This window comes from Meriones unguiculatus, chromosome 1, assembly GCF_030254825.1.
Source record: "Meriones unguiculatus strain TT.TT164.6M chromosome 1, Bangor_MerUng_6.1, whole genome shotgun sequence".
NCBI classification, from domain to species: domain Eukaryota; kingdom Metazoa; phylum Chordata; class Mammalia; order Rodentia; family Muridae; genus Meriones; species Meriones unguiculatus.
The window spans coordinates 148,365,139-148,390,423 of NC_083349.1; the positions used below are offsets into that span (position 1 = coordinate 148,365,139).

General features: G+C 38.1%; 1 protein-coding gene across 4 annotated transcripts in view; it reads right to left on the reverse strand.

The window, feature by feature from the left end:
- Positions 1-25,285, reverse strand: part of Dync2h1 (dynein cytoplasmic 2 heavy chain 1) — a 202,259-nt gene that overhangs the window by 171,469 nt on the left and 5,505 nt on the right. For 2 of the 4 annotated variants that reach the window (XM_021652837.2, XM_021652836.2), the window contains exons 5-28: positions 24,470-24,614; positions 23,793-24,025; positions 22,999-23,133; positions 22,779-22,892; positions 22,570-22,681; positions 21,659-21,783; positions 20,152-20,327; positions 19,135-19,330; positions 17,765-17,860; positions 17,074-17,226; positions 16,474-16,572; positions 15,436-15,575; positions 15,104-15,332; positions 13,916-14,043; positions 9,980-10,095; positions 9,038-9,165; positions 7,283-7,432; positions 5,417-5,622; positions 4,280-4,435; positions 4,076-4,190; positions 3,297-3,467; positions 2,084-2,466; positions 467-599; positions 235-352 (exon numbers count right to left, since the gene is read on the reverse strand). In XM_021652837.2, coding sequence (XP_021508512.1) covers positions 235-352; positions 467-599; positions 2,084-2,466; positions 3,297-3,467; positions 4,076-4,190; positions 4,280-4,435; positions 5,417-5,622; positions 7,283-7,432; positions 9,038-9,165; positions 9,980-10,095; positions 13,916-14,043; positions 15,104-15,332; positions 15,436-15,575; positions 16,474-16,572; positions 17,074-17,226; positions 17,765-17,860; positions 19,135-19,330; positions 20,152-20,327; positions 21,659-21,783; positions 22,570-22,681; positions 22,779-22,892; positions 22,999-23,133; positions 23,793-24,025; positions 24,470-24,614 — 3,757 coding nt within the window. Of the gene's footprint in view, positions 1-234; positions 353-466; positions 600-2,083; positions 2,467-3,296; positions 3,468-4,075; positions 4,191-4,279; positions 4,436-5,416; positions 5,623-7,282; positions 7,433-9,037; positions 9,166-9,979; positions 10,096-13,915; positions 14,044-15,103; positions 15,333-15,435; positions 15,576-16,473; positions 16,573-17,073; positions 17,227-17,764; positions 17,861-19,134; positions 19,331-20,151; positions 20,328-21,658; positions 21,784-22,569; positions 22,682-22,778; positions 22,893-22,998; positions 23,134-23,792; positions 24,026-24,469; positions 24,615-25,285 lie in introns of those variants that run through there. The other 2 variants (XM_060369054.1, XM_060369056.1) reach the window with 2 other exon arrangements.

Genomic DNA, 25,285 nt, shown 5'->3' on the forward strand with positions numbered 1-25,285 from the left:
ATTGCATCGTTTTGTTCATAACATCCCACAACTGAGCTGAGTTTCCCCATGGAAACCATGGCTGCATTGCATGCTCATGTTTATCATGGAAGTTCACGCTAAAAGCACTGTACTTACTAACTTACTAGCTTTACCCATTGCTGAAAGTTGGGGGTACGAACTGTGCTTAGCGAAGGGCTTATCACTGTAGCTGGCAGACAGCTAAAGCTATTTGTTGAAAATGTTGATTCCCACCTGCAAACAGCTTCTTCAGATGGGACTGGATCACTGACGGGTTAGTAGACTGGCCCAGGATCTCCAACAAGTCATCATCACCAATAAAATAGAATCTTGGGAATGCTGACCGTTTTTCCTAATGAAAATGAAAACAACAAAACAAAACAAAAAACAGAAGTTTTCTCTCGTTTCAGTAATTAAGATATTGAGTATGTTATAATTTAGTACAGTTTAAAAAAAGCAAACATGCCTCCAAAAATTCATTTAAGGATTTCTGACATCTTTGAAGCTGATCAAGTATTGTTAGCAGAGCATTTCTGATCCCTGCATGCGTAGTCAATGTGGTGACTCTATTGTCTTTCTTGATGTCCAACATTATTGATCTACAAAATAAAAATTACTTTCACATTTATGTTAAGGTTGCTGGGTTAGATGAAAACATTTTTATTTGTTTCAAGTACGAGCAACATTTATAGTATTATGCTTCTAATAACCCATAGTAAATGTCATGGCAAGTTTTTCAGCGAATATTACCAATCTTCATAATTCATTCATTCAGTAAATATTAAGTCCTATGTTCCAGAACTAGACATTCAATGATGCTCCAAAATAATTATATAAAGTATAATACATGCCAGGAAGAAAAAGTAAAAAGTATTGGCTCAGTGGCTAACAGGACACCCTGTAACTTAAGCCTTCTCTGGGGCAGTGATCCAAGCTGAGATGCACATGATAAATGGCCAGAGAAAGTAAGGAAAGAGGAATGGCGAGGAAAGAGTTTCTGGCTGAGTCCTGGGACACAGCTACATGTGCCTAAGACACTGAAGAACAACAGAGGCTGCAGAAATGGCAAGGACCACACACATATGCCTTTTCCTTACTGAAACAGGACACCACACACAAAAAAACTTTAATTACAGAAATAAAGTTTTAAAAGCAAGTGAAAAGCAAGTGTACTGCCTGGTTTTGTGTCACCTTAACATACAGTTATCAGAGAGGAAGGAGCCTCAGTTGAGAAAAGGCCTCCATGATATCCAGCTTTAAGGCATTTTCTTAGTTAGCAATAGGGGAGGGCCCAGCCATTATGTGTGCTGCCATCTTTGGGCTTAGTAGGCCTTGGTTCTACAAGAAAGCAAGCTGAGCAAGCCATGCTGATAGCAAGCCAGTAAGCAGCATCCCTCCATGGCAATGCATTAGCTCCTGCCTCCAGGTTCCTGCTCTGACTTCCCTTAATGCAGAAGAGTGTTGTGGAAGTGTAAGCTAAGTAAAATTTTTCCTCCCCAATTAGCTTTTTGTTCATGGTGTTTCATCAAAGCAATAGAAACCCTAACTAAATTTGGAATTGGAAAAAAGGAAAAACAGCAAGATGTCCTTTGTGTCCTCTAAGCAAAGGCCAGCTGGCAGAACTTGCTGAGGCAGGAAGAGAGGGAACCCTGGTGAGCGGAACTGGGTGTGGCTGGAGAATTAGTTTTGCTCATTGACTGAGGGTGTTTAGTTTTAAAACTTAGAAAAAACATGAGCTGTACATGCAAGTAAGATCTCAGCAAAGAGAAAGAAATGAGTCTGCCACTAGTGAAGATGACAGAGGCCTTTCTTAGTCCTCTGGAAGTCCTCTGGCTACACAGGAAATAGGGGAGGAGCCATGTAAGTACATATATGAAGAACGGGAATGACACAGACCAGACCAAAGTGCTTCAGAATGAAACCCTTGAGAGAGAGGCAACAAGCGTTACAGAAGAGCTGACTACAAAACAGACTCAATAGTCCTGGGAGCCCAGGGATATGAAGGTAGTAATCACTTATACTAAGCACTTTACAGTGTGAGAAAAACGTTGCTATATGTCTATGTCTACTTAGTTGTACTGACCGAAAATCTTCGTCAACTCTGTTGAAGCGTGTCTGTTCTTTAGGCAAAGCTCCACGTCCAAAAATGGGCTCCAAATATACCCATTTTCTCTGGATATGATTTAAATTCTGGAGGTACTCATCTAACTGTGCAAGTTTTCTTTCCCAAATTGATACTTTATCTTCAAATCCTTTGTAATATGGAGAATCTTTTAAGGACTGAAGAAGGCATCTATTATCTCCAACCTGGTTCACTATGTCTTTCCAGTCTTTAATCAGCTTGATAGTTCGATTCTGGCTGTCTTCATGGTCTATCAGTGAGAACACTGCTCCAACTCCCCATAGATCAAGTTCACGCAAAGCTTCTCTGATGGTAACTTCCCCTTGTGCCCGACTATTTAAATCCTGTTAACATAAAAGATTTATAACTTGTTATTTCAAAATTGATTATCCTATAAAAAATCATAAGAAATATATTTTAGTGGGGTACGGTGGTCCACACATGTCTATAATTCTAGCCCTTGGGAGGTGGAGGCAAGAAGATCAAGGAATTCCATGTCCTCTTCAGCAGCATAGTGTAAGGCCAGCTTGAATTCCATGAAACTATCTCAATCTACACTGTAATAAAAACTATATATAGAGATAGTTTCTGCAGAAGAAAAGGCCAAGATTTGGGAGAAGAGAACAATCCGAATATTATGAAAACCTTACTGTAAATTGCATCTATACGCTAACAACTACAGTTGCTTTGTGCAGGAATCATGTCATAACCACAATGATTAACAAACATGTTCCAGGATTATTAACAGACATAAAGATTTACATTTTATAGGAAATAAAATTATAAAGCATCAAAAGTTCCCTATTTTATCATGAGTGGCCAAAACCACAACATACAGCTCCTGACAAAATTGTGCAGTTTTGTTTTCCTTGAAACACTTTCCAGTGCTGGTAACCTGAGGTCCTCTTGTCCTCTCACTCACAGTACTCCACATGACTATAAACACTGTATGTGAAATGACTCTCTTCCAGCTCTTTTCATGCAGCTGGCTTCCTTCTCTAAATAAGTATTAATAGTTTCCATGTTTTCCTAGTGTTCCTATAACCTCATCTAACAGGTCCAAACAGGAGTGATGCGTTTCCAATTATGGATGAGAGAACAACGGACCATGATTGATGCTTTATAGGGGGAAGGACAGGTGCTCAAGACTGGGTTAGCAGAGTCCAATCCTCACTTTAAGGTCCGAGGCTTTCTCCACAATTGTCTCAGCAACTCTGAGCAGGTCACCAAACAGTAGTTTCTCTAGACTGGTCCCTCGAGGAAGGCCAAGCAGGCGAAAAAGGTCAAGCCAGTGGTCTGGAGAAAGATGCTCCCCTCTCACATATTTCAGGATGGGAATAATAATCTTTTAGAAAAGAAAAAGAAAGTAAAGAACAGACTTACACATTTGTGTCCTTGCAAAATAAAGGTTGTTCACTTTCATCTTAATGCTCAAAGTTTTAATTAGTTATTTAATAATTAATAACCTTTATTATTAAATAAGTTATCTGATAATCTTATAATTGAGTCTTAAACAGAATTGTATAAGGTTCTTTATTAAACATTATTGTAAACACTTGCATATTATATTTGTAGTTTATTGTATTTTAAAACATGACAGAATATCCCTGCTTTCTGGGATACATACTCTAACAGTAACTACAACTCCTGTTGTGTATATAGCTCAGCTGGTACAGCATCTGCCTGACCCTCAGCTTAATCACATTATTCCACAAGACTCTCTGTATGATCGCTATTGATACAATAATGAAAACTTTAAATTCCATAGTTACGTTGCTTACAACAGGTAGTAGAAATACTTATAACTTTTATACTTTGTTATTTTCCTTTTTATACAAGGAAATGACATAATTGAAAAATAAAGTTAAATTATGGTTATGGACTAATGAATAAAAAGATAGCAATGGCTCCAAATATCATTTTCAAGCATCAGAGTAAAGAAAACAGTCTTACTTTATATCTGTCAACTTCTGACTGCAACTTCACTGTCATGACTGAATGTTCTTCAACCTTCCTTAATCTCTCATGCCAGTTCATCAAAAATTCCTCAAACAGATAGGTCTTACTCCTGTGAAAGAACATGAACACTTATTAAAATTCACACTTCCTCCAAAAATGAAAACATATAAGAACATAAATATTGCTTTAGAATCAGACCGGTAAGTTATCCAATCCTCATTGGCCATTTCCTGGATTCCTTGCTGGAACTCCTCATAAAGAGCCCAAATCTGTGCACAGCTCTCAATATCCTTGGAGATGCTATATGCCAGAGAGAAGTTGGGCTCTTCGAGTCCAAAATGATGGCAATCATCACTACAGAGATATATATCAAAATACTGGATTAATAAAAAAGTAAAACTGTCAGTTATCAATTTACTTAATCACATTCCTTCTACAGCTGAAATATGCATAGGCCACTGCCAACTTATGTGAGAATTTTACTCTACTCATGCTATGAACACTGTTTTAAAGGTATCATGTAAAGTAGTACATGTCAAGATATTTTTTTATTTATAATATCTATGTAAATGCTTGCTTAACACATCTACAATCTGACAAGCATTATGAGTTGACTGTATTTTAACCACTCATCTTAGAACTACATTTGCCCACACAGACCATATGTAAAACACGGTACAAATCTAACACTTGCTGTGACCACTGAGATTCTTGTGTGGGACTGGGGTGGACTGGGGGTGTGTGAGCATGCACATGTAGCAGAGGGTTGTATCAGACATCCTCTTCTAGTCTCTCTATTCCTGAGAGAGAGCTTCTCACTGAGCGTAGAGATGATTTGGGATGGGCTGTCCAGTCAGCCAGCCTGAGCACTGGGCCCATGTATGTGCTCTGAGCATCAGGGCTCCAGTGGCACAGGCCATGCCTCATCTCTGTGGCAGAGCTGAGGATACAAACACATTTCCATGCTTGTACAAGCACTCATCTCCCCAACCCCATATTTATTTTAAAAGAGGCATTAGCAGTATTTTTCTTAAAACTAAATATTCCATTTTTAAATAGTAAGATTAGTTCAAAACAATAATTAAATCCTCTTTAATGCTAATTTAATGTTCTAATCTCTCAAGTCCTTTTTTGGAATTTATCTTTATGTCCTTAAATTGCTCAACCACCACTTCTAAGAATGCAATGATATAATAATGGGTTGCTTATTCTAAGGTTTATGCAGAAAGGTATTATACAATGACTATAATTACAGCTAGGAAGCCTAGTACAACAAAATAAAATGGTTTTCAAAATAAGCATCATGAATTCAAAACAGAATAAAAAACCACTTACACTAGCTTTTTTCTTATGACTTCCAGATCATCAAACTCAATTTTTTTCTCCTTTATAGACTTTGCACTTTGATCCATGGTAATCTGTTGGCCAGTTTCAATTATATCATCACTAGGTTTCAGCTGGTCCCAGCGAGCTTTAAACTTCTCCAGTTCTTGGTAATATATCTGAAGGCGTGACTTCACATTTCCTTTCATCACTTCGATCTGTAAGCCAGAGTTCAAAGGACTCAGGGCAGAGAAAAACCTCACTTTATCATTTTCAGCATTTTTTTTGAAAGTGAGAAAAAGGTCAACACTGAAAGATTTTTTTTATCTTGTCAATTCCAACTAAAATGAAATAATATAGTAACTAGAAATAAAATATAAATTTACAATAATGAGAAATAAGTGTCAACTCCAAACACTAAACAACTCCTGTAGTTCACAGCACACCTACAATTATCAACAAAAGTGATGCCGTTTTAAAAACAGTTCAGGGCCTGGAAGGATGGCTGCTCTTCCTGAGAACCTGGGACTCTCAGCCATCTGTGGCTTCAGTTCCAGTAGGTACAACAACTTCTCTGGGCCTCTGGGAGCACCAGGCACACAGCCACACTTCTAGTCAAAATATCCACACACATAAAATAAAAATAAAACTAAAAAATCTCAAAGACTGCTATTGTTCTGCCTGAGCACTCATTCTTTTTTTTTTTGTTGTTTAAATATAGTTTTCTTTATTGCTGTTTTATGTGCAATTATGTGCATATGTGTGCCAGAGTATACATGTAAAGTCAACGAACAATATTCAGGTTCAAGGGATCAAACTGATGACATAAGGGTTTACTTAGAAAACACTGTTAACTTACCCTTCTGCATAAGGCAGTCTATGTTACAGGCATAACGTGCCGGGAAAAGAATTAAGATGCAGAGCTGGTATTCATATTCTGATAAATAGTTTGAAAACTATAGAGCACTGCACTTGGGTCAACAAAGAACAAATACATCTAATCATTCCACAATCAAGGCCCCAAGGAGAAAGAGGAATAAATATCACTATGTGCACATACATTTATTTTAGTGTTTCCTGTTCTTTTGTGTCCAATGCACAGTTAACATAGTGTTTTCAAGAAGAGTCAGGGAGGAAGCTGGCTAGCCAGGCTGACAAAACTCATAATATTTATGTTCAAGGATGAGTTCCTGACTCAATATATAAAGGAGAGACTGACTGATAAAGACAGCAAATGTCAATCTCTGGCCTTTTTTTTTTTTTAATTTTTCATCAATTACACTTTATTCATTCTGCATCCCCCCATAAGCCCCTCCCTCCTTCCCCTCCCAATCCCACCCTCCCTCCTCCCTCTGCTTGCATGCCACTCCCCAAGTCCACTAATAGGGGAGGTTCTCCTCTCCTTTCTGATCTTAGTCTGTCAGTTCACATCAAAAGTGGCTGCATTGTCATGGAAGTTATTTCTCAGTGTCTTTTGGAGCAGTGAGCTAAAAATAACTACACAGTAAGAGACGGAGCGCAGACAGATGGTGCAACCCAGGGTAGATGTATGGAACCTCAGGCCATGTCTTGGAGGCCAGGTGATGCCTCTCCTCCCTTTTTCCCACAAAGGAGCAAATGGACAGTAAAACACCTCAAAGATGGCAGGAATTTAATTCAACAAGTATGTCTGGATTTAACTCACACAGAGCACAGAGAGGCTTCATTCTAGCTTGTGGAGAAATGCTACCAAGATGTTACATGTGAAACTGTCGTTTTTATAAAGCATGAAAACATTATAAAAGAGTTGAGTTAGGTCACTGTCAGTAGCAACACTGAACTCCTTACACTGGGCTAAATTGAAATATATGCAGGTAACACGAGCTGAAAGGTTCTCACCTGATCTTTAATCATAAGTTGGTGACTTTCCATCATCAACTCAAATTTGTCCCACTTGGCTCTCAGATTGCTAACCGTCTCTACCCCTCCACCTGCCACAGTTCGCAAAAGCCGGTTTTTGTCTTCAGCTTCTTGAAATAAGGGCAAAATCTAAGGGTTAAAGTAAGCAATGAATCATTTTACAGGCCCTTCATGATTTCATTACTTTCTTATTTTACAATTTTTTATTTTAAAATTAAATAAAATTTTAAAAGGATTTCTTTTTAAATCATCTGTTAAAGTCCCAGCTATAAGGTTTCTGGTGCTTACTAAGTGTAACAAACACATCTTAATCTCAGAAGTTACAGGAAATGAAAAATCAGCCATTGGGAAGTGAAGGCAAGAGAATTAGAAGTTCAAGGTCATACTCCACGAATGGTAAACTCAAGTCCCCTGTGGACAAATAAGAGACCACCCATGTCTTTAAACAGGTAAACAAATAAAGGTGTATCTCATACTAAAACCAGATACAGACATAACAGGAAAAAAAAAAAAAACGTACAAACTAACTTTCCTGATGAACAAAGACATGAAATATTCAGGAAAATATCTGCCAACTGAATTCAACAACATCATTTTTATTATACAGTATAATTAATCTAGGTTTCACTCCGGAGATGCAAGGATTAGCAGATTAAAAACTGTAAAAGTCGTACAGTGCTGTCCTCATTTGATTTCTCTTGCTGTGATTTAACACTTTTGACTAAGATCAGCCTGGGACAGAAAAGGTGTACTTCATTTATAACACTTGCAAAAGACAGTCCTTCACCTGTGAAATCAGGGCAGGAGCTTAAGTGGGAACCTGGAAGCAGAGGGCACAGAGGACTCTGTTTAGTGGCTCCTTTTTCTAAAACTGCCCAGGCTACCTGCCTAGGGATGTACTTCCCAGGGGGCAGGGCCCTCCTCCATCAATTAGTAATCAAGGCAATGACAAGTCCACGGGCCAATCTGTTCAAAGAGATTCTTTAATCACATTTCTCCTCCCAGTTGTGTCAGGCTGACAACCAAGATCAGCCAAGCAAGGACATAAACAGACTTGGGAACAGAAATCACATGGTTATTTCCATAGATGCAGAAGAGGCCTGATCAGAGCCCTGAAGGCAGGACAAGAAAGGATGAAGGTCTTCAGAATAGTGGCTATATATATATATATGTATATGGGACATAAGGTACATTACACTGAAAAAAAAAAAAAAACTGGGAAGCATTCACTAACACATCTTTTTCACCTTTTCTGAAACATGTACAAACTAATTTAGAATCTTCTTCCTTCTTTGTCTGAACAAAGCTTTAATCATTTAAATGTCCTGAAAATGCCTTGCTCCTTCTGGACTCTTCTTGCTCCTTCTGGTTCTTAACAGCCTTACTTCCCATCTTTAACTGTGACCTCTCCCACTGTGTCTCTCTTCTCTGTTCTAACTTTATATTTCACACCCTAAAATTCCAATTCTGAAGACATGAGTATGGACTGTTTACTGTTATTCTACTACATGAGATCAGAAAATGGCTGCAAGTACCTCTGAAATTAATAGAAGGTACTACTGATACTACTTCATCACACCATTAGTCCAATCATGACCTGCCCAGCTGGATCTCATTATATGGACATCTTCATAATGTTGAGATTACATAGGTCTAAATAATCACATAAAATATCAAATTTACACATTTCTACTAGGTAAAGATGACAATAATTGCTTTGTTTGGCATTCTCACCTCTGGCCTCCGATCCTGCAGGTTACTATACTGTAAATTTGTATCACCTATTTCTTCCACAGACTGAGGTATAATTGTTAAGACCTTCATAGCCTCAGTAACAAATGTATCAATTTCATGAATATGAGCTGAATGGGATGAAACATTATTATTATTACAAAGAAAAACCCAAAACACTCAGTTACATGATTTCTAAATCAAGAAGCCTTAAAAATAATCAACACCTAAAGTATGTTACATTCTCAACTATCATTTGCCTTCAGGTAACGAAAGTTTGAAATGCAGACAAACATTTTCCCATGAGAGTTTGGTGATTTTACATTGCACTTAAAATTTTTTGAAAGGGGGCAGGAGAGAGCTCATCAGTTATGAACTCTGGCTGCTCTTGCAGAACACCAGGACCAGGGTTCAGTTCCCAGCACCCACATGGAGGCTCTTAACCTTCCATAACTCCAGTTCCAAGGGAACACATGTTTTCCTGCTCTCCATGGGCAACAGACACACATGTGATACACATACAGGTGAAACACCCTACACATCTTAAAAAATTAAGGAAAATTTTGAAGACAAAACCTAAAATGTGTTCATTCCTAGTTATCTTTACTAAAAATCAGAAACATTTCCAGTCTTCTAAATAATGATGAAATGCCACAACTTGCCATTTGGAGAACTAAGGATAAATATATCGGAATTACTATTGTTCTCAACCACATACAACAAACTAATTCTAGCTCAACTTCAAAGAGCAAAACTCTGAAATTTTTATAGCTTTTGAGAATGAATGAGAATTTTCCTACTTTCTTCAAATTATCATTGAGTAAATTTTATTTAATAAGATATTCTAGCTAAATCTAACTGTAATTGAGGTTCATATTTTGTAACTACAGAAACCACGGCTCTATAGACAGAACACATGCAGAGCGAAACTGCAAAGGGCCTTACTCTGGATGGACTTCTTCAGAGAAAGGACAAGCAGGTCGAAGAACTTCTGGATGAGGTCATCGATCACCGTCTTCACGGGGCTGCAGTTGATATTCAGACAGTCCACCTTGACGGCACTGAGGGGTCAAGGAACATGGGGTTCCCAGGTGATTATCACACAACACTTGAAAATACCTCTATACACAACTTAAGTGAATATAGCCATTTAGCACTCATTTTCTTTGTTTGCCTATTTAACAAACTGATTTTTTTTTCTTTTTTTTTTGATGATGTCTGCCAGTCTGGCCTCAAAACTTATACTCCTCTGCCTCAGCCTCTTGAGTGCTAGAATTATAGGCATGTATCACCACACCTGGCTTAAAGTAACAATTTTTATTCACAGAGAATGTTCGTTTTTAAAATTATAAATGATTGAAGCACCAGCAATAGAATATATTTAAGTATTTACAAGTTCTAATTGTTTCATTTTATATTTATTTCATTTTATAAGTTAAATTAATTATCCTGTAGCCAACATAAAAATAAGGGTAAGAAAGTAAATATAAACAGAATATAGAAAGAATATAGATTATTAAGACACTAAGCAATAAAGCCAGATAATGCCATTTTATACCTATAAAATTGACAAAAATACAACAGTTTAATTCAATCTTCAATTTGTAGGCAAAGAGAAATTTCAGAACTGTTGGTGAGAGTGTAAACATTCACACTAAACCAGGCATAGCAGCACTCAGATATAGCACTTGGAAAGTGAAGGATCAAGAATTTGCTGTCATCCTTACTATAAAATGAGTTCAACATCAACCTGGGATAAGCTATCTCAAAAAAAAAAAAAAAGAAGAAAAAAGAAAAAAGGAAAAATTCCAATTTTATGAAGCACAGTTCAGTCATCTCATAATTTTAAAATATAGATAGATAGATAGATAGATAGATAGATAGATAGATAGATAGATAGACAGACAGAGATAGATTGGGTTGGGGGTTGTTTGTTTTTGCTTTCTTTTGTTGTTTTTTGTTGTTGTTGTTTTTGACACAGGGCTTCTCTGTGTAGCCTTGTCTGTCCTGGACTCACTTCCTTGACCAGGCTGGTCTTGAACTCACAGTGATCTGCCTGCATCTGCCTCTGCCTCTGCCTGAGTGCTGGGATCAAAGGCATGCACCACCACACCTGGCTTAAAAGATAAATTCTGCTGGGCAGTGGTAATACACACACCTTTAGGTGCAGCACTCAGAAGGTAAAGATGAGCAAGTGGATTTCTGAGTTTGAGCCCATCCTGGTCTACACAATGAACTCCAGGACAGCAGGGATAATCAGAGAAACCCTGAACTGGGAAAACTCAAAAACAAAAACAAAAACAGATACAGTTTGTTTTGCCTCAAACATTCTAGCTTTACAATTTGGATATTTTTGTTTGTTTTGTTTTGGTTTGGTTTGAGACAGGGTATCTTTACAGGCAGCTGGCCTTGACACTCCCATCTCGACCTCCTATGCTAGGATTAAAGGCATGTGCCATCATGTCCTGCCTTTCAATTTATCCTAACATGGATCCTGAGGAACATACAACTGCCGGTTTACTAAACCAGCACAGTCTCTAACTCTAAATATTTATCCTTATACCCACAAGTAAGTGTAGTTAGTCCTCACACCTCTTCAAGGAACCTTCTCTCTGAAACAGAAGGAGAAACTATAGAAAACCATACACAACCAATCAAAATGCAGAGTTAGAGAGGCCAGTCCCAACAATGGATACATCTATAATACAACACACCTGAAGTTCAGAGATCATTATAGAGGTGGATAGAAAAACTGTAAGAACCAGAGGACCAGGGAGTTTGCTGTGAGACTCTGTCTCCCAGAAATGTCAAAAGCTACAACTATAAAGTCTCACCAACTTTTTCTCACGGCTGCCTAAACATGAGCTGAACAAGAACAACAACACATATGCCAAAGTGGACTGAGAAAAACCACAAACCTACACAAAGAACTGTAGGCAACTAAAGAACAGTATAAATAGAAAAGAGAGTCAACACTAAAAATAGAAGAGAGTCTTCCCCTCGGAAGAGTACACCAATTGCTAATACCAAATGGCCCGCCCTGAAAATATACAGACTGAGAAGGCTGTACTTATAGACTTAGGAATAGACACACAGATACCCACCATCACCATCACCAACAACAATTAAAAAAAAAAAAAGAGCCTATGAATTTCAAAAACAGCAACAAGAGGTATATGAAAAGGTTAGGAGAGAGGAAAGGAGGGAGAATGATCTAATTATCTTAAAATCTCAAAAAATAAAAGAAATATCTTTTTAAGCTTAAGAATTTTTCTTTTTAGTTTCACATAGCCAGGCTAGCTTTAACTTCTCTCAATAGCCAAGAACAGCCTTGAATTCTTGATCTCCTCCACCCAATTTCTGGGACTAGACAGATGCCGCCATACCCAGTCCCAAGGATATGTTTAAGCCAGATGCCAGAGTACTGTCCAAGTATTAATTATGAAAATTTAGAAACAAGCTAAGTCTACTAATTCATGGTGTTGGTGGCATATGCGTACAGTCCCAGGTACCCAAGAGCATAAGGCAGGAAGACAGCTAATTCCAAGATAAACTGTGCAGCTTAATGAGAACAGTCTTAAAATAAAAAGTAAAAATGCCTGGGATTGTAGCTCAGGGTTACAGCAGGTCCCTACCATGTACAAGGAGCTGGGTTCAGTCCTCCATACCATAAAAATAAAGAAAGGAAGGTAGACATGACAGATAAGCATTTCCATATTTCAAAACCTCAGGCTTGTTATACCCCATCAAAACTTTCCCTGACTTTGTACCAAATCGGGACAGGGAGCCATACCCTCTGAATCCCTATACTTAGTTCAATATCTAACACAGCATATAGTCCATTTAGTAGTTAAAAACTACTAACTTTTAAAAACATAGTCTGTATCAGTAATATACAGGTAAATTCCTCCACATACTCCTTAAAGGCATTGTTTTATTTGCAAGTATTTTTAAAGCAGAAGCAGCTGAGGTTCATATCCGAATTGTGCACAGTCAAGCAGCTGCAGAGCCACCTAACTGCAGAGCCCACTCACTGCGGCCCTCAGCAGATGTGGCTTCCTTCAAACACACTTGCGCACTACCACAGTAAGCACCTGATCTCAGCTTTCTCCTTGCCTGTACTTATGTGAAGGTCTTTGTCTTATAAATGCTCACCAAAAACATACTAAAAGAAAAACTGGGTTAATAAAAGGTGATATTGACGTTCATAAAATGACATGTTCATTTTCACGGAATTCATTGTCGAAACAGCTTCAGCAAATGAAATTTCAGTTAGCAGCAGGGATATACATTCTCACAAAGCTGGGTTATGAAAGTCCCCCGCAGAAGCTTATATCCACATTTACAGCAGTGCCTAGATGTACCTCTATGCTACAGGCCTGTCAGGTCATTCCAAAGAGAAGCAGCAGAGCCAAAGGGAAGAGATAAATACCATCAGCTTTATATTCTCTGAAAGGCCTAGGCAGCAGCTTCCAAGTACAGCTTGACAGTATTAAAAATTAGCTCCTCATCCTATACCTGATTGAGGCCCATCCTCCAACCTCTTCAGCCAACAATCCACAGACCTCAGACTTCTCATCGCTTGCACTGCCCTACCCAGACCGTATTTGGAATGTGTCCATTGAGGTCTACAGGAGGAGCTAAACTGACCGCATTAAAGAGGGATTCTTTTTTGTTTCTTTTGTTGTTTTTGTTGAGGTTTTGTTTGTTTGTTTGTTGTTGTTTGAGAAAGGGTTTCTCTGTGTAGCTCTGGCTGTCCTGGAACTCACTGTGTAAGTGAGGCTGGCCTCAAACTCACAGAGATCCATCTGCCTTAAACAGGTATATGCTTAACAGTCACATCAAACTATCGTGTGACACAAGCACATCAACTTCTCATACCTGGGAAGGCGTTCAACTTCTTTCCCTTTTATTTTCAGTGCTTTAAAATTTTTCTCCCAATCATGAACAGTAAAAAGGTGCTTTTCGACTAGAGCTTCCATGTCAACTTGTCCAATCACAACCCATTCCTAAAGAAGAAAAATCGTATTAATGAAAGGGAACTCCAATGCTAACATCAAAAAGACAGGATCCACTGATTAAGATCAACAAAGTGGGGCTGGAGAGATGGCTGAGCAGTTAAGAGCACTGGCTGCTCTTCCAGAGGACCAGGGTTCAATTCCCTGCGCCCACCTGGCAGCTTACAACCATCTGTAACCTCAGTTCTGGGGACACCCTCACACAGACCACAGACGTATATGTAGGCAAAACATCAAACTCATCAAATAAAAATAAATATTTTTTTTAAAAGATCAGCAAAGTGAAAAAAATACACTGGTTTAGAAGCTCTCCTCAGATTAAACACACATAAAACGCAAGGGTGGAATCTCTCCTACAACTCGAAAGCTGCAGGTGTGCGGCTACCCACCAACCTAGACCACTGAAATGCATACCCTGCCATGTGGGCAGCTGAGGGACTAGCCAAATTCTGACCTGACTCTCGTCCAGCACAATGAGCATGGAGATCAGAGTTTGTGTGTGAAGTTGCTTAGTGTCACCCACTAACTCAGCAACAGTCACAGTAAGATATCACATCACAGCAACATTTTAAACAGGAACAGGTGTCCTATGCTGTGGTGCCTGAACTATACAGCCCAGACGTGTACCGCCTAGGCTGTGCAGGTGCACCCTATATTGCCACAAAAACGAAACTACCTAGGTGTCAGGTTTCTCAGACTGTACACCAGTTGTTAGCATATCTTTAAATCACCTGAATTAAATTAGTATTCGAGCACTCTCCCTCAAAATACATTTTCTTCAGAACTAAAATTGGTGCAAATGTTACATCACATTCCAAGCTGATGTAATCACTTAAAAGAAAAAAGAACTCGTTTCTCAAACTTCATAAAATAAAGAAAGTTGACTATCACTTCTTTCTCTTTGCAGCATAAACCTAGATTAAGAGTCTTCAATGCTGCTTCCCCGGTTTACTACATGTTGAGTTTATTTCACCAAAGAGAAAATGTTAATTTGTATACTTACTAAATCACTAACATTTCTGAGAAGGGCAGAAATTCACAAGCTCTGTACCTTATGCTGATGTAAAACAGCCGAAAGCCTTCTAAACAGATCTTCTGCTTTGCTGTAAATAGTCAGAAATCCACTCGCATTTCTATCGATCATGACAGAAAATATTGACTCATCTCCGGCCTCACCCACTCCCTTAAACTGATTGGGAATACCGATGAACCTCTTCATTTCTCTGTAATATTTAGCCCGGATTTCTTCAAAAGGGGGCCTGAACTGTAACCTTCCCTGTCTGAAAAGACAATATTAATGACACTCTAAACCTTCTTAATTATACTATACTTAAAATACAAACGTTTAACTTGGAATGAAATCAGGATTTCAAAGCATCATACTTGTAGGTTAAGTCAACGTTTATTTCGGGCAGGTTCTCATTCAGTGCCTCTAGGCCCATCTGGTACTGGTGCTCCAGAGCCTTGTAGAGCTGGTGGTTCCAGTGTTGCCTCCACGCATGCATGTCACTGGCTTGGAATCCCTGAAATGTTCACATTTTCAACTCAAAAACTGCTGCTAAATGACTTTTTTTACTTTGGTATTCAAGCAACATGAAGCACCTTTTCCAGCTTAAAACTCATTTTCTAAATATCTTAAAATAAGAAACGCTAATTGGCACTTTGAGTAAAAGGGCTTATGAAACATTCAATACGAAAATCTCACTGCCATGAGTATTACCCACAAAGCTCACTACAACTAAAAACCCAAAGCAACATTAAGTTTTTATATGAAGCTAATTTTACAATGTTCTGCTTTGTGAATTTTTTTATTTTTTCAAAGTTCTTAAAAAATCCTTCATTTCCTATTTCCTAAATAACCCATTGAATATTTTAAAATAAGAAGCTTAAATTAGATTGCTCAAAATAGTGGGCTTTTGTTTGATATTGTTGTTTGCTTCCACCACTAAGACATCTATCCTAGCACTTTGGGCTTTTCTTTTACATTCTGAAAACTGGAAAATATACAAAACAGCTGGCTCAAATTCAACTCGGAGCCTATCCACATGAAAATGTGCCCCTAAGAAGAAAAAGTATCCTGATGGTTACTTCAACCATTAGACTTTGATTTCAATATAACTTTGTGTTCTACAGAGCTTACAATCTCTTAAAAGAGAAGAGCAAACAATGAATCCATAAGCAGCAAGTCAGGAAAACTACAAATTAAACAAGTACTTAACACTCTGTAAGACTCACAGAACTTACCTGTACATAGCTCACCAAAGTCACTGTGATTTACTGCATTTGTATGTGTGCCAGTCAGAGAAGTCTATGTTCCTTAGTGGGTACCAACGGCTGTTTATGACTTTGAATGCACTGTCACTGAGCCATGCATGCAGATTCCCAAAAGACAGGACTGCAAAGCACAACCCACGCACGCACCTGTGCTGCCACACTTGCTAAGCCAGTTCTCAGTTCCTGCAGCCCATCTTTCCAACGCTGCTGCTGCCGAAGCAGATCGATATTCATAAGAATGACCACCTGTGCAAATAATGTACAATAGTCTCAGAGACTGTCAGGAAGACGGGAACTTTCCAGGGATGCAGCCACTTTAACCCGGGGACAAAGTACCACTCAGCCCACATGGCCTGTCAGTACCTGACTGAGGTACTCAGAGGGCAAACATCCTTTGGCACTGTTTCTGCCCACACTGGATGAGAAGAAAGGAGCTCATGAAAGGCTGAGAGTGAGGAGCAGAGTGCCACACGCACTCAGATACTAAGTGCAAAGACAAGAGGGGGCTCTTTCCTTGGGAAGAACACAGACTCAGTTGGGAAAGTTGCAAGCTGCAAAGGCAGGCAGTTTCCCAGGATTGAAATCAGCACTCTGGCTGGGTTTCTTGTTAACAGCAGAGGAAGTCAGGTATAGAGAAACATAAAACTGTTTATTTTTGCGACTTTAAATCTCAAAATAACTGCAATTATAAACTAATTACTTTTATTCAATTCTATTCACAGGATAAGTTCTATAAATAAAATATACCTTTTCACAAAATGTAGTGTGCCACTTTCTCAGCTTTCTGTTTTCAGTGGCAAGTTGCTCTGCAGCATTCTGGAGTTTTTGGATGTAGCCTTCAAGTTCTTTAGGGTTGTCCCAAGTAATCTGTGACTTGCTTCCACTTCCTGCCTTTGAGTTCTACAGCGTAATAGACAATAGTATTCAAATACATCTCTTTTTCCAAAAGGTTTAATTTTATGTTAAAAGCCCAACTCTTCTTAACACTGATTTCTATGAAGATTAAAAGCATAAATGGAAAAAGTTTGCAGTCACAAAGTACCATGTAGTCTAAAGCCTACTATGAGTTTTTCCAATTTCCTATGAATAAACAAGAAATCAAACAAGTTACAAAAACAAAAACAAAAACAAAACAACAAATAACAACAAAAAAACCACTCAAGAACTCTGTGTGACAGGATCTCAAATTTAGTAGAAAAAAAAAATAACATGTAAGCTGTACATGACATATTAGTGGTACTCATCAAACCCAATACCAAAATGATGCATAGTATTATAATTACTTAAATCTAAAGTGAGGCATTAGTCGCTAAGAATGAAGGAAATCTTTGGAAACAGAAGTGAATCAAGCTCACACAGTGGCTGTTAGACTGAGGATGAAGTGGAAACTGATAAAGAACCTGTCTATTTGCATCCTAAGCATGATGGTCTCTCTTACTTTAATTATCTGTTCAAATGCTAAAGCAGACTGCAGCATCATCGGCCTCTGACTCTGAATCATCTGCTGATCAATGGAATTATAAAAATGTGCCACCTACAAAGAACAAGTCCAATTAGCAGCAAGTAATAACACATTTTGGTTTTAGTACTTTTCCTTTATTTTTGTTTGACTAGTAATAATTTTTATAACTCCTAAAATTAAACAGAAATAGTTTTTCACATTCAGATCAGAATTTATGACTCAATATGTCCAGTCAACACATATATGTGGAGTTTCTACAGTTTATCAGGTCACGTCCCAAGACTGGTAAAACAGACAATAAATTTTAGTGCCTACATGGGAAGAAATGAATACGATGCTAAAGTAAGGTTCAGTGCTGAAGGACTGAGTTTCCTTCCCCCGTAACTACCAAGCAGCACTCGAGACCTTTGTATTATATAACACAATTGCCTGTACATTGTTCAGACCAAAACTTTACTTCTCTTCATCTTTTCTCTCAAGTTCCACATCAGCAAAAACCTTTAATCCAACCACATTCCCCTCCTCTGTCCCCTCCTCTAATCCACATGGTGATCTCTTGGCCAGACCAGGGGAGCAGTCGGTGAACTAACTAGCCATTGGCTATGTGATAATGGAAAAGCCATTGTGAGGCCTCCCACCCCTTCTTGCCTTTTTGCTTCCCAGCCATGATAACTGGCTTTAACCCACCCATGTTCCTACAGCAAGCTGCCCTGGTATAGGCCCAAAAGCAGACCAACTGATCGTGGGCTGAAACTTCTAAACCTGTGAGCCAAAATACACTTTCTCTTTCTAAGTTGAGTCTCTGCAGCATTTGAACAGTGGCAGAGCACTGCAAAGAGTGCCGGCAGAGAACACCAAAGTGGTAAACTGAGCTGGGACCTTATCCAGGATGTAGACAACCAGGTAAACAGTGCTTGTTTTAAACAGAGAAACAACAGCATGGTGCAAATAAGTACACCACGACCAATAAAGCTGGCAATCCCCTGTGACTATCATAAAGGTAGGAGAACTCTGATTAGAGTTCTTTTAAGACCTTTATAAGTAATAAGAAAAAGAAAAGAAAGAAAAGAATGGAAATGTTACAAAGGGAAGAAAAGAAGAAATAATATGTTATTTTTCCAAATGATATTAGAATAAAAATTAATGACATATTGTCTTAAGTTTTAAAATTCCTATATAGATTAAAATCAGATTTTAATTTAGTCATTTAGCAAACCCTAAATTTACAAGGTAATAAATCTATTACAGTAACATAAAAAATTAAAAGCAGAAAAAAAAATCCCTTAACATAGTCTAATTTCACACAATAACCAAGAACAAAAACATCTTCAAAGGTGTACTCATACTTGCTTAAGAATGATCGCTTGCTTGCAGAACTTCTGAGCAACGTTTGCAACCTGCTGTATTTTGGCAGGAATGACAAAGCCCAGGGCAGAAAGCTGACGGACTTCTCGCAGAAGAATCACCAGCCGATCGGAATAATGCACTTTTAATGCCCCATCATTAGGATCCAACTCCATTATTCGACTGTTAGCCTCAATACTAAAAAATAAAATAAAATAAAAATTTAAAATAAATAAAGGAAGAGGAATCTTTGAAGCTTTATTATTCTTATCATTTTGTCTGATGAAACACAGCACTTTGTTCAACTTTTCTGCAAACCTAACAGTTAAGTGTCTAAAATAGAGATAATAATATACTGTGGAAAACTGACTGCAGGTACAAAGAAATGCAGATTTGTTTTTCTAGTCACAGCCAATGAATTGCTACTAAAATAAAGATAACTAATAAAATATTGAATAAAATTCAGTAAATACTTACCAAAGGCTTACTATTTGGGATCTCATAGGAAAATACTTATTTTTTTAAAAGGTTTAAAAGTAATATAAATTGCAATTTAAAGAGACTATGCATACAAAAACTAGAAAAAAAAGAATGTATGATACTCTATAACAAGTTATCATGAGAGATGAAATGTCTAATTCTCAAAATTAACCTGCTGTTCCAAGAAAAAAACATGTGAATAGAAAGAAACAAGCAGTCAACTACAGTTGTATAATCAACGTTCCCAACCGCGATGACTTACGATATACTCCAGACCAGTGAGATGGCCCTGCTTTCCTAGAGGACACAACACTTCAAGTCAGGGGTCCACAGTCTCCTCTAACTCTAGTCACCTGGTGCCCTTCTTGCCTCTGAGGGCAATGGAACACGCATGTGACATTCACAATCCACATAAAAATAATAAAAGTAAGTCTTTAAAATAAAAAGCAAGTCTGAAGAAAGGAGAAGGGCTCTGTCCATCTTGCCACATGGATTACTAACGTGGATTTGTGGTTATAGTTGAGTGGACTGGCACTCACCATAAGCCTGATCTGGAATCAGATAGCCCTGACTGAACTTCCCTGGACCAGTCATCAAACTGTTCCTGTTCATAAAGCTTAAACTGGTCCAAGAGATCTTCAGCACTCCGATGGAAAGTTCGAAATCCTGATAGGTCAGACAAAAGGGCTTCTGCAATCTTGATAGTATCATCTACCTTAAAAAATCAAATGACAAAGATACACATTAATACTTACAAAATTTTAAAATAAGGAGATCCTTTCTCTGACTTGAGACTTACAAATTTCTTTTGATTTATAAACAAGGAAAAGAGCTTTTCCATAAGAATAAGTGTATCACCTTCTAGCTGACTTCTGAATAATAAAATCTAAGAGGACAGCCCAAACAAAGCAAAATACAAAGGATTAAGTGAAGAAAAGGCAAGCCACACAAGAATTGTACTCCACTAATATTTCAGAGAAAACTCCAAGAAGCGTCTGCATTACTCCTAAACATATTCACAAGAACTGCCCATTTGCTAAATGTTTTCTTAATAGCGCAAACAATAGTAATTCAACAGATTAGAATATCAGCTAAGACAGAAACATATCTTCTTCTATAACAGTCCGTTCTGGTACTCTTGAGAAATGACTAATGAAAAATATGAGGCAAAATATTTCAGAATACAGTTCAAAGATACAAATTTGCAAAGTGGGTTTTTAATATTCCATGACCTTTTCTCTTGATCACAGGCCCCATTATCAATCCATTAATGCTTGTCATACAAGTCAAAATCAAACCCTCCACAGATTCATGGCACATCCAAAAGAGCTTTAGGTCAATTTTAATAACATTATAATAGACAACTATGTAGAATTACCTTTCACCTCTCCTTTAACTTCTAAACTAAAGTGTCTTAGGGACAGAAAAAAATACTTGTGGACAAACTTTCAAACCATCAGGATTTCCCAACTATGTCTTTAAATCTAGTATCAAAGATCCAGTCCTCACAGATGCTTTCAAAGGCACTGAGTGACACAACATGATAATCACCTCTATACAGAACCTGAATAGAACCAGAATCTCCTCCATATATTTGTTCTTAGACTTCTTTACATTTCAGTGAAAATTAGATGTCAGGGCATGAAGGCAAACTGCATCCTCCTCAATTAGGTAGTTCAGCACATGGCTCTGTTCTGGGAAACTGTAGTGTCCCTTGGACATTGAGCCCAGCCGACAATGTGTAGCCATGGGGTAAGGATAAGGTCACAGCTTAGCCAGGTTCTGCACCCAGCTCTCTGCTTCCAAGATGTCATGCCACAAGCTCCAGTCACCACGCATAGAGCCGCAGCAAGCAAACCACTCATCCTGAAACTCACTGTGAGCCAAAGCAAATCCCTCTCCCTACAGATGCTTCTCTGGTACCAGGTCACAACAACGAGAAACGTTAACTGCATGTAGGGAAAGGAGTGGTGTTAGAACCTCTGTCTTATACTTTAATTTAGCATGTTTTGAATGTTCACTGCTCAACTGTATTAAAACAATTACCTTCAATTCCAACTGACGAACCCAAACAATATTATTGACAACTTCTGAAAGATTTTTGCCAGAAAGTGGTCCAGTTGCATCACCAGGAATTCCTCGGCACCGATTCTCAAAGTCCAACCGAAAATCTATATCATTCAAATCAAATAAATTACACAGAAATACTGGAAGCTTCAACGATTCCAGCTGCATTGGAAATGTTGTGGATATTGGTCCTCACTGCACCACAGGAGGCCTGGGGTATGTGCGATGATCAGTGCTGTCAACATGGCACAATGTAGAATCTACGCGAATGCAGACTCAGGAGGTTACTGTATATTAACTGATATGGGAAGAAGCCTCTTTTGGGGGGGGGGAATACTTAACTTTGCAGGAGAGAAAAGCAAGTTGAGCATGAGCATGCATGCATCACTGCTTTTTTCTGAATACCCTGACTTGTGCTGGACTAAAACTTTAAACTGTCAGTTAAAATAATTCTTTAATTTGCTTTAGTCAGGGTGTATTTTCACAGTAAAAGGAAAAGAAACTAAGACAACTCACTAAGTAAGATACAGAAAAATCAATCTGCTAATTTAAAAACAAATCTAAGGACTGGAGAAATAGCTCAGCAGTTAAAAGCACTGCTTTCAATTTCCAGCACCCACATATCCATAAAGCTCTAGGGGATCTTACACCCTCTTCTGACCTGCATGGTAGCCAAGAATTCACATAGTGCCGAAACATACTTGCAGGTAAGACACACACATAAAATTTAAAAATAAAATAAAATAAAAATAAAAACAAATCTATCACTTATATCATAAATAAATCAATGTTCTCATAAAACTGTCATAATGTACTTTTTTATCCTAAAAATAGAAACTGCCAGCATGAAAGCATTTCTCAAGGAAACAGTTAGCTCCAATGAACCTTACCTTTAGTTGAGTCCCCAAGTCTTGCCAGCAAAGTCTCTCTTTCTAACATCAATTCTTTGCTGATAGTCGGACGTTTCACCAGTTCTTTGTATTTTAGAAATGCTTGAAGAAGCTGACAGAAAACAAAGCAAGCACGTGTTTATCTCACTGCAGCCACACATATTAAAATAGCCTACAAAAAATTTACATGAAGCCTTTTGATGGTTTACCTGCTGTGGACTGTCTTGAATTTCTGAAATATAATTCTTTAGTTTCCCTGCTATTTTCTGTTCAGCGGGTGCAATGATTTTCTCATACTGAGACACTGCAGCTTTCCATAAAGGCTAAACAAATTAATTGTGCTGTTAGACTGTACAGTTTTTTAAAAGCAACCTTTAAAACTCAAGAACACAAAAGACAATTAAAGACATAAGCACATATAGACTCAACCTCAGTATATGGATTGTACTGCACGGGGTTCACACCAGTAAAAGGCTCAAACACTCGAGACAGGCATATTATTCTCTCCTCACTGGCAGGTAAAAAGTACAAGAGCTTCTCGTGAATCGTTCGAATAGCCAAAACCTGAAATATAATGTGTTAAAACATAAAATGCATCATACTAAAACCCTCTGTAAGATGGACTAAAGAGTTTACACAAATTGTTTTACAGTAGCTTCTGTAAAATGAACAAAACTGAAAGTATATCACTCTTTTATATATGTTTGGAATATTCCATACCAAAAACAATTTTTTTAATGGTGTTTCTCCTAAGCAAGGGGTGAAATTATCTCTGCAATCTCATTTTGCCTTCCTTTGAAACTAACTTAATAACTTTTCATGAAAGTTCATAGCTGAAGTAAATGAGAAACTGAAATATTTCCACTGAGCTCATCCTTCAAAGAGAGCCAAACTCTGAAGCAATGTCAGTAGCCAAGGGAAAGCTTGAGAGCAACCACACAGGAGAAGCTGTGCTCCATTGTTTACGACATGGAACAAAACAGGATTTCACAAATAGCATGCTGACCACTCACACATCTAAGAAAAGGAGGGAACTAAGACTTAGTACCCACTGTGTACCTTGCAGGACAGAGCATGGCTTGTCTCAGATGACATTAATTTCTATGTTCACCCAAACCAAAACTCATTTCATTCACACCTGTTCATCAATTGTAAAACACATTCACAGACCAGTGAAAACACACTTGCACTTAAAGACAAAGAGGCAATCATCAAACTAGTACCTCCTCCAGGCGTTTGCCCAATCTGTCAAGAGTTTCTGGAAAATACTTTTCATTTTTCCAAGGGTGAGGGACGTAACGCTGCCACACCTGACCTGTGAGGTGACTGCAGACTATCACCCACTGTTCGCAAATTGAAATCCCAGCTTTAAGGTTTTCTTTCACAATATAATAAGGATCTTCCCACAGTTTCAAACTTCCCAGCTTTTTTTGAACAAATCTTCCAAATGAACCACCTAGTAAAACATAAAGCAAGATTATATGGAAATACTTACAAAATTATAAAATATAAACTTAAAAAAAATTAACATGCACATATGATCACATCAGGTGACTCACAAATGCCTATAACTCCAGGTCCAAGGGACCAGAGACCCTCTGCTGATCTATGTGGTACTAAACACACTCATAAATAAATCTGTATTTTTAATTAATTAACATGCATAAACACCAAAAATATAAATTTAGTTCTATTAATGAAAAAATTATGTAGATAAATCTGATTTATTAAGTTACTTTAAATAGCAAGAATTGCATTAATAAGCATTTTAAGAACTTCAAGGAAAGAAAAGCAGGGAGGGAGGCAGGAAGGGGTGGAAGGAGGGAGGGAAGGATGAGGGAGGGAGGGAGGGAAAAACAGATCTGCCAAGTTCCCAAAGCTTATTTCTCATAGCTTATACCTATGATATCGAGGAGATGCAGCATGCGTGACTCGGGGTAATGGTCATGCTCCGTTTGTCTCCACACGTCATCTACGACATCCCGGGTCGTCTCCACCAAGTCAACAACCTCTAGCAAAGACAGACTGTCCAAGTTATAAAACTCCTGAAAACAAAATGCATTCTTGTGAAACATAGTTACATCTGTGTGTCAACTGATACTCAAAATGTTCCCAGACTTTCTCAATTGCTCTAAATCTAATTTGCTCTCTCTTTTCTGACTTCTTTTTGCAAATATCCTCCATAAACATAAATATCACAAAAGGCTGAACAAATAAGAGTAAAGAGACTTTTCCTCTATTTACACCCTTAGCTGAGTGTCTTTAAACTGGGTCCCCGAGAGGCGGTGGACTGTAACTCACATGTTCTTTATTCAGTCATGTGTTGTGCTGTGTAATGTGGTGACTAACACAAAGAGCGGCACAAATTCATTATTCTATGTTTCTCAAGGTCATCACAAACTTTAACACACTTCAAACACACCATGAACAGGATTCTGTTGAGACTGGTAAGAGGGTTCAGTGGGAAAGGAACCTGCCACACAAGCCTGGTGACCTGAGTTTGATCCCTGGGACTCCTGCAAAAGTACAAGGAAAGAACTGACTCCACAAAGTTGTCCTTATCTGACCACTACATGTGTGCCAAGGCACACCTGCCCACACACATACCACAATAATAAACACTGACATAACACTGAAAAATAAAAACAATACTGTTGATAAAATAATAATGGAAACAAATAGAAAATTGCTGTTTGTTCTGAAAATACTACAAGCA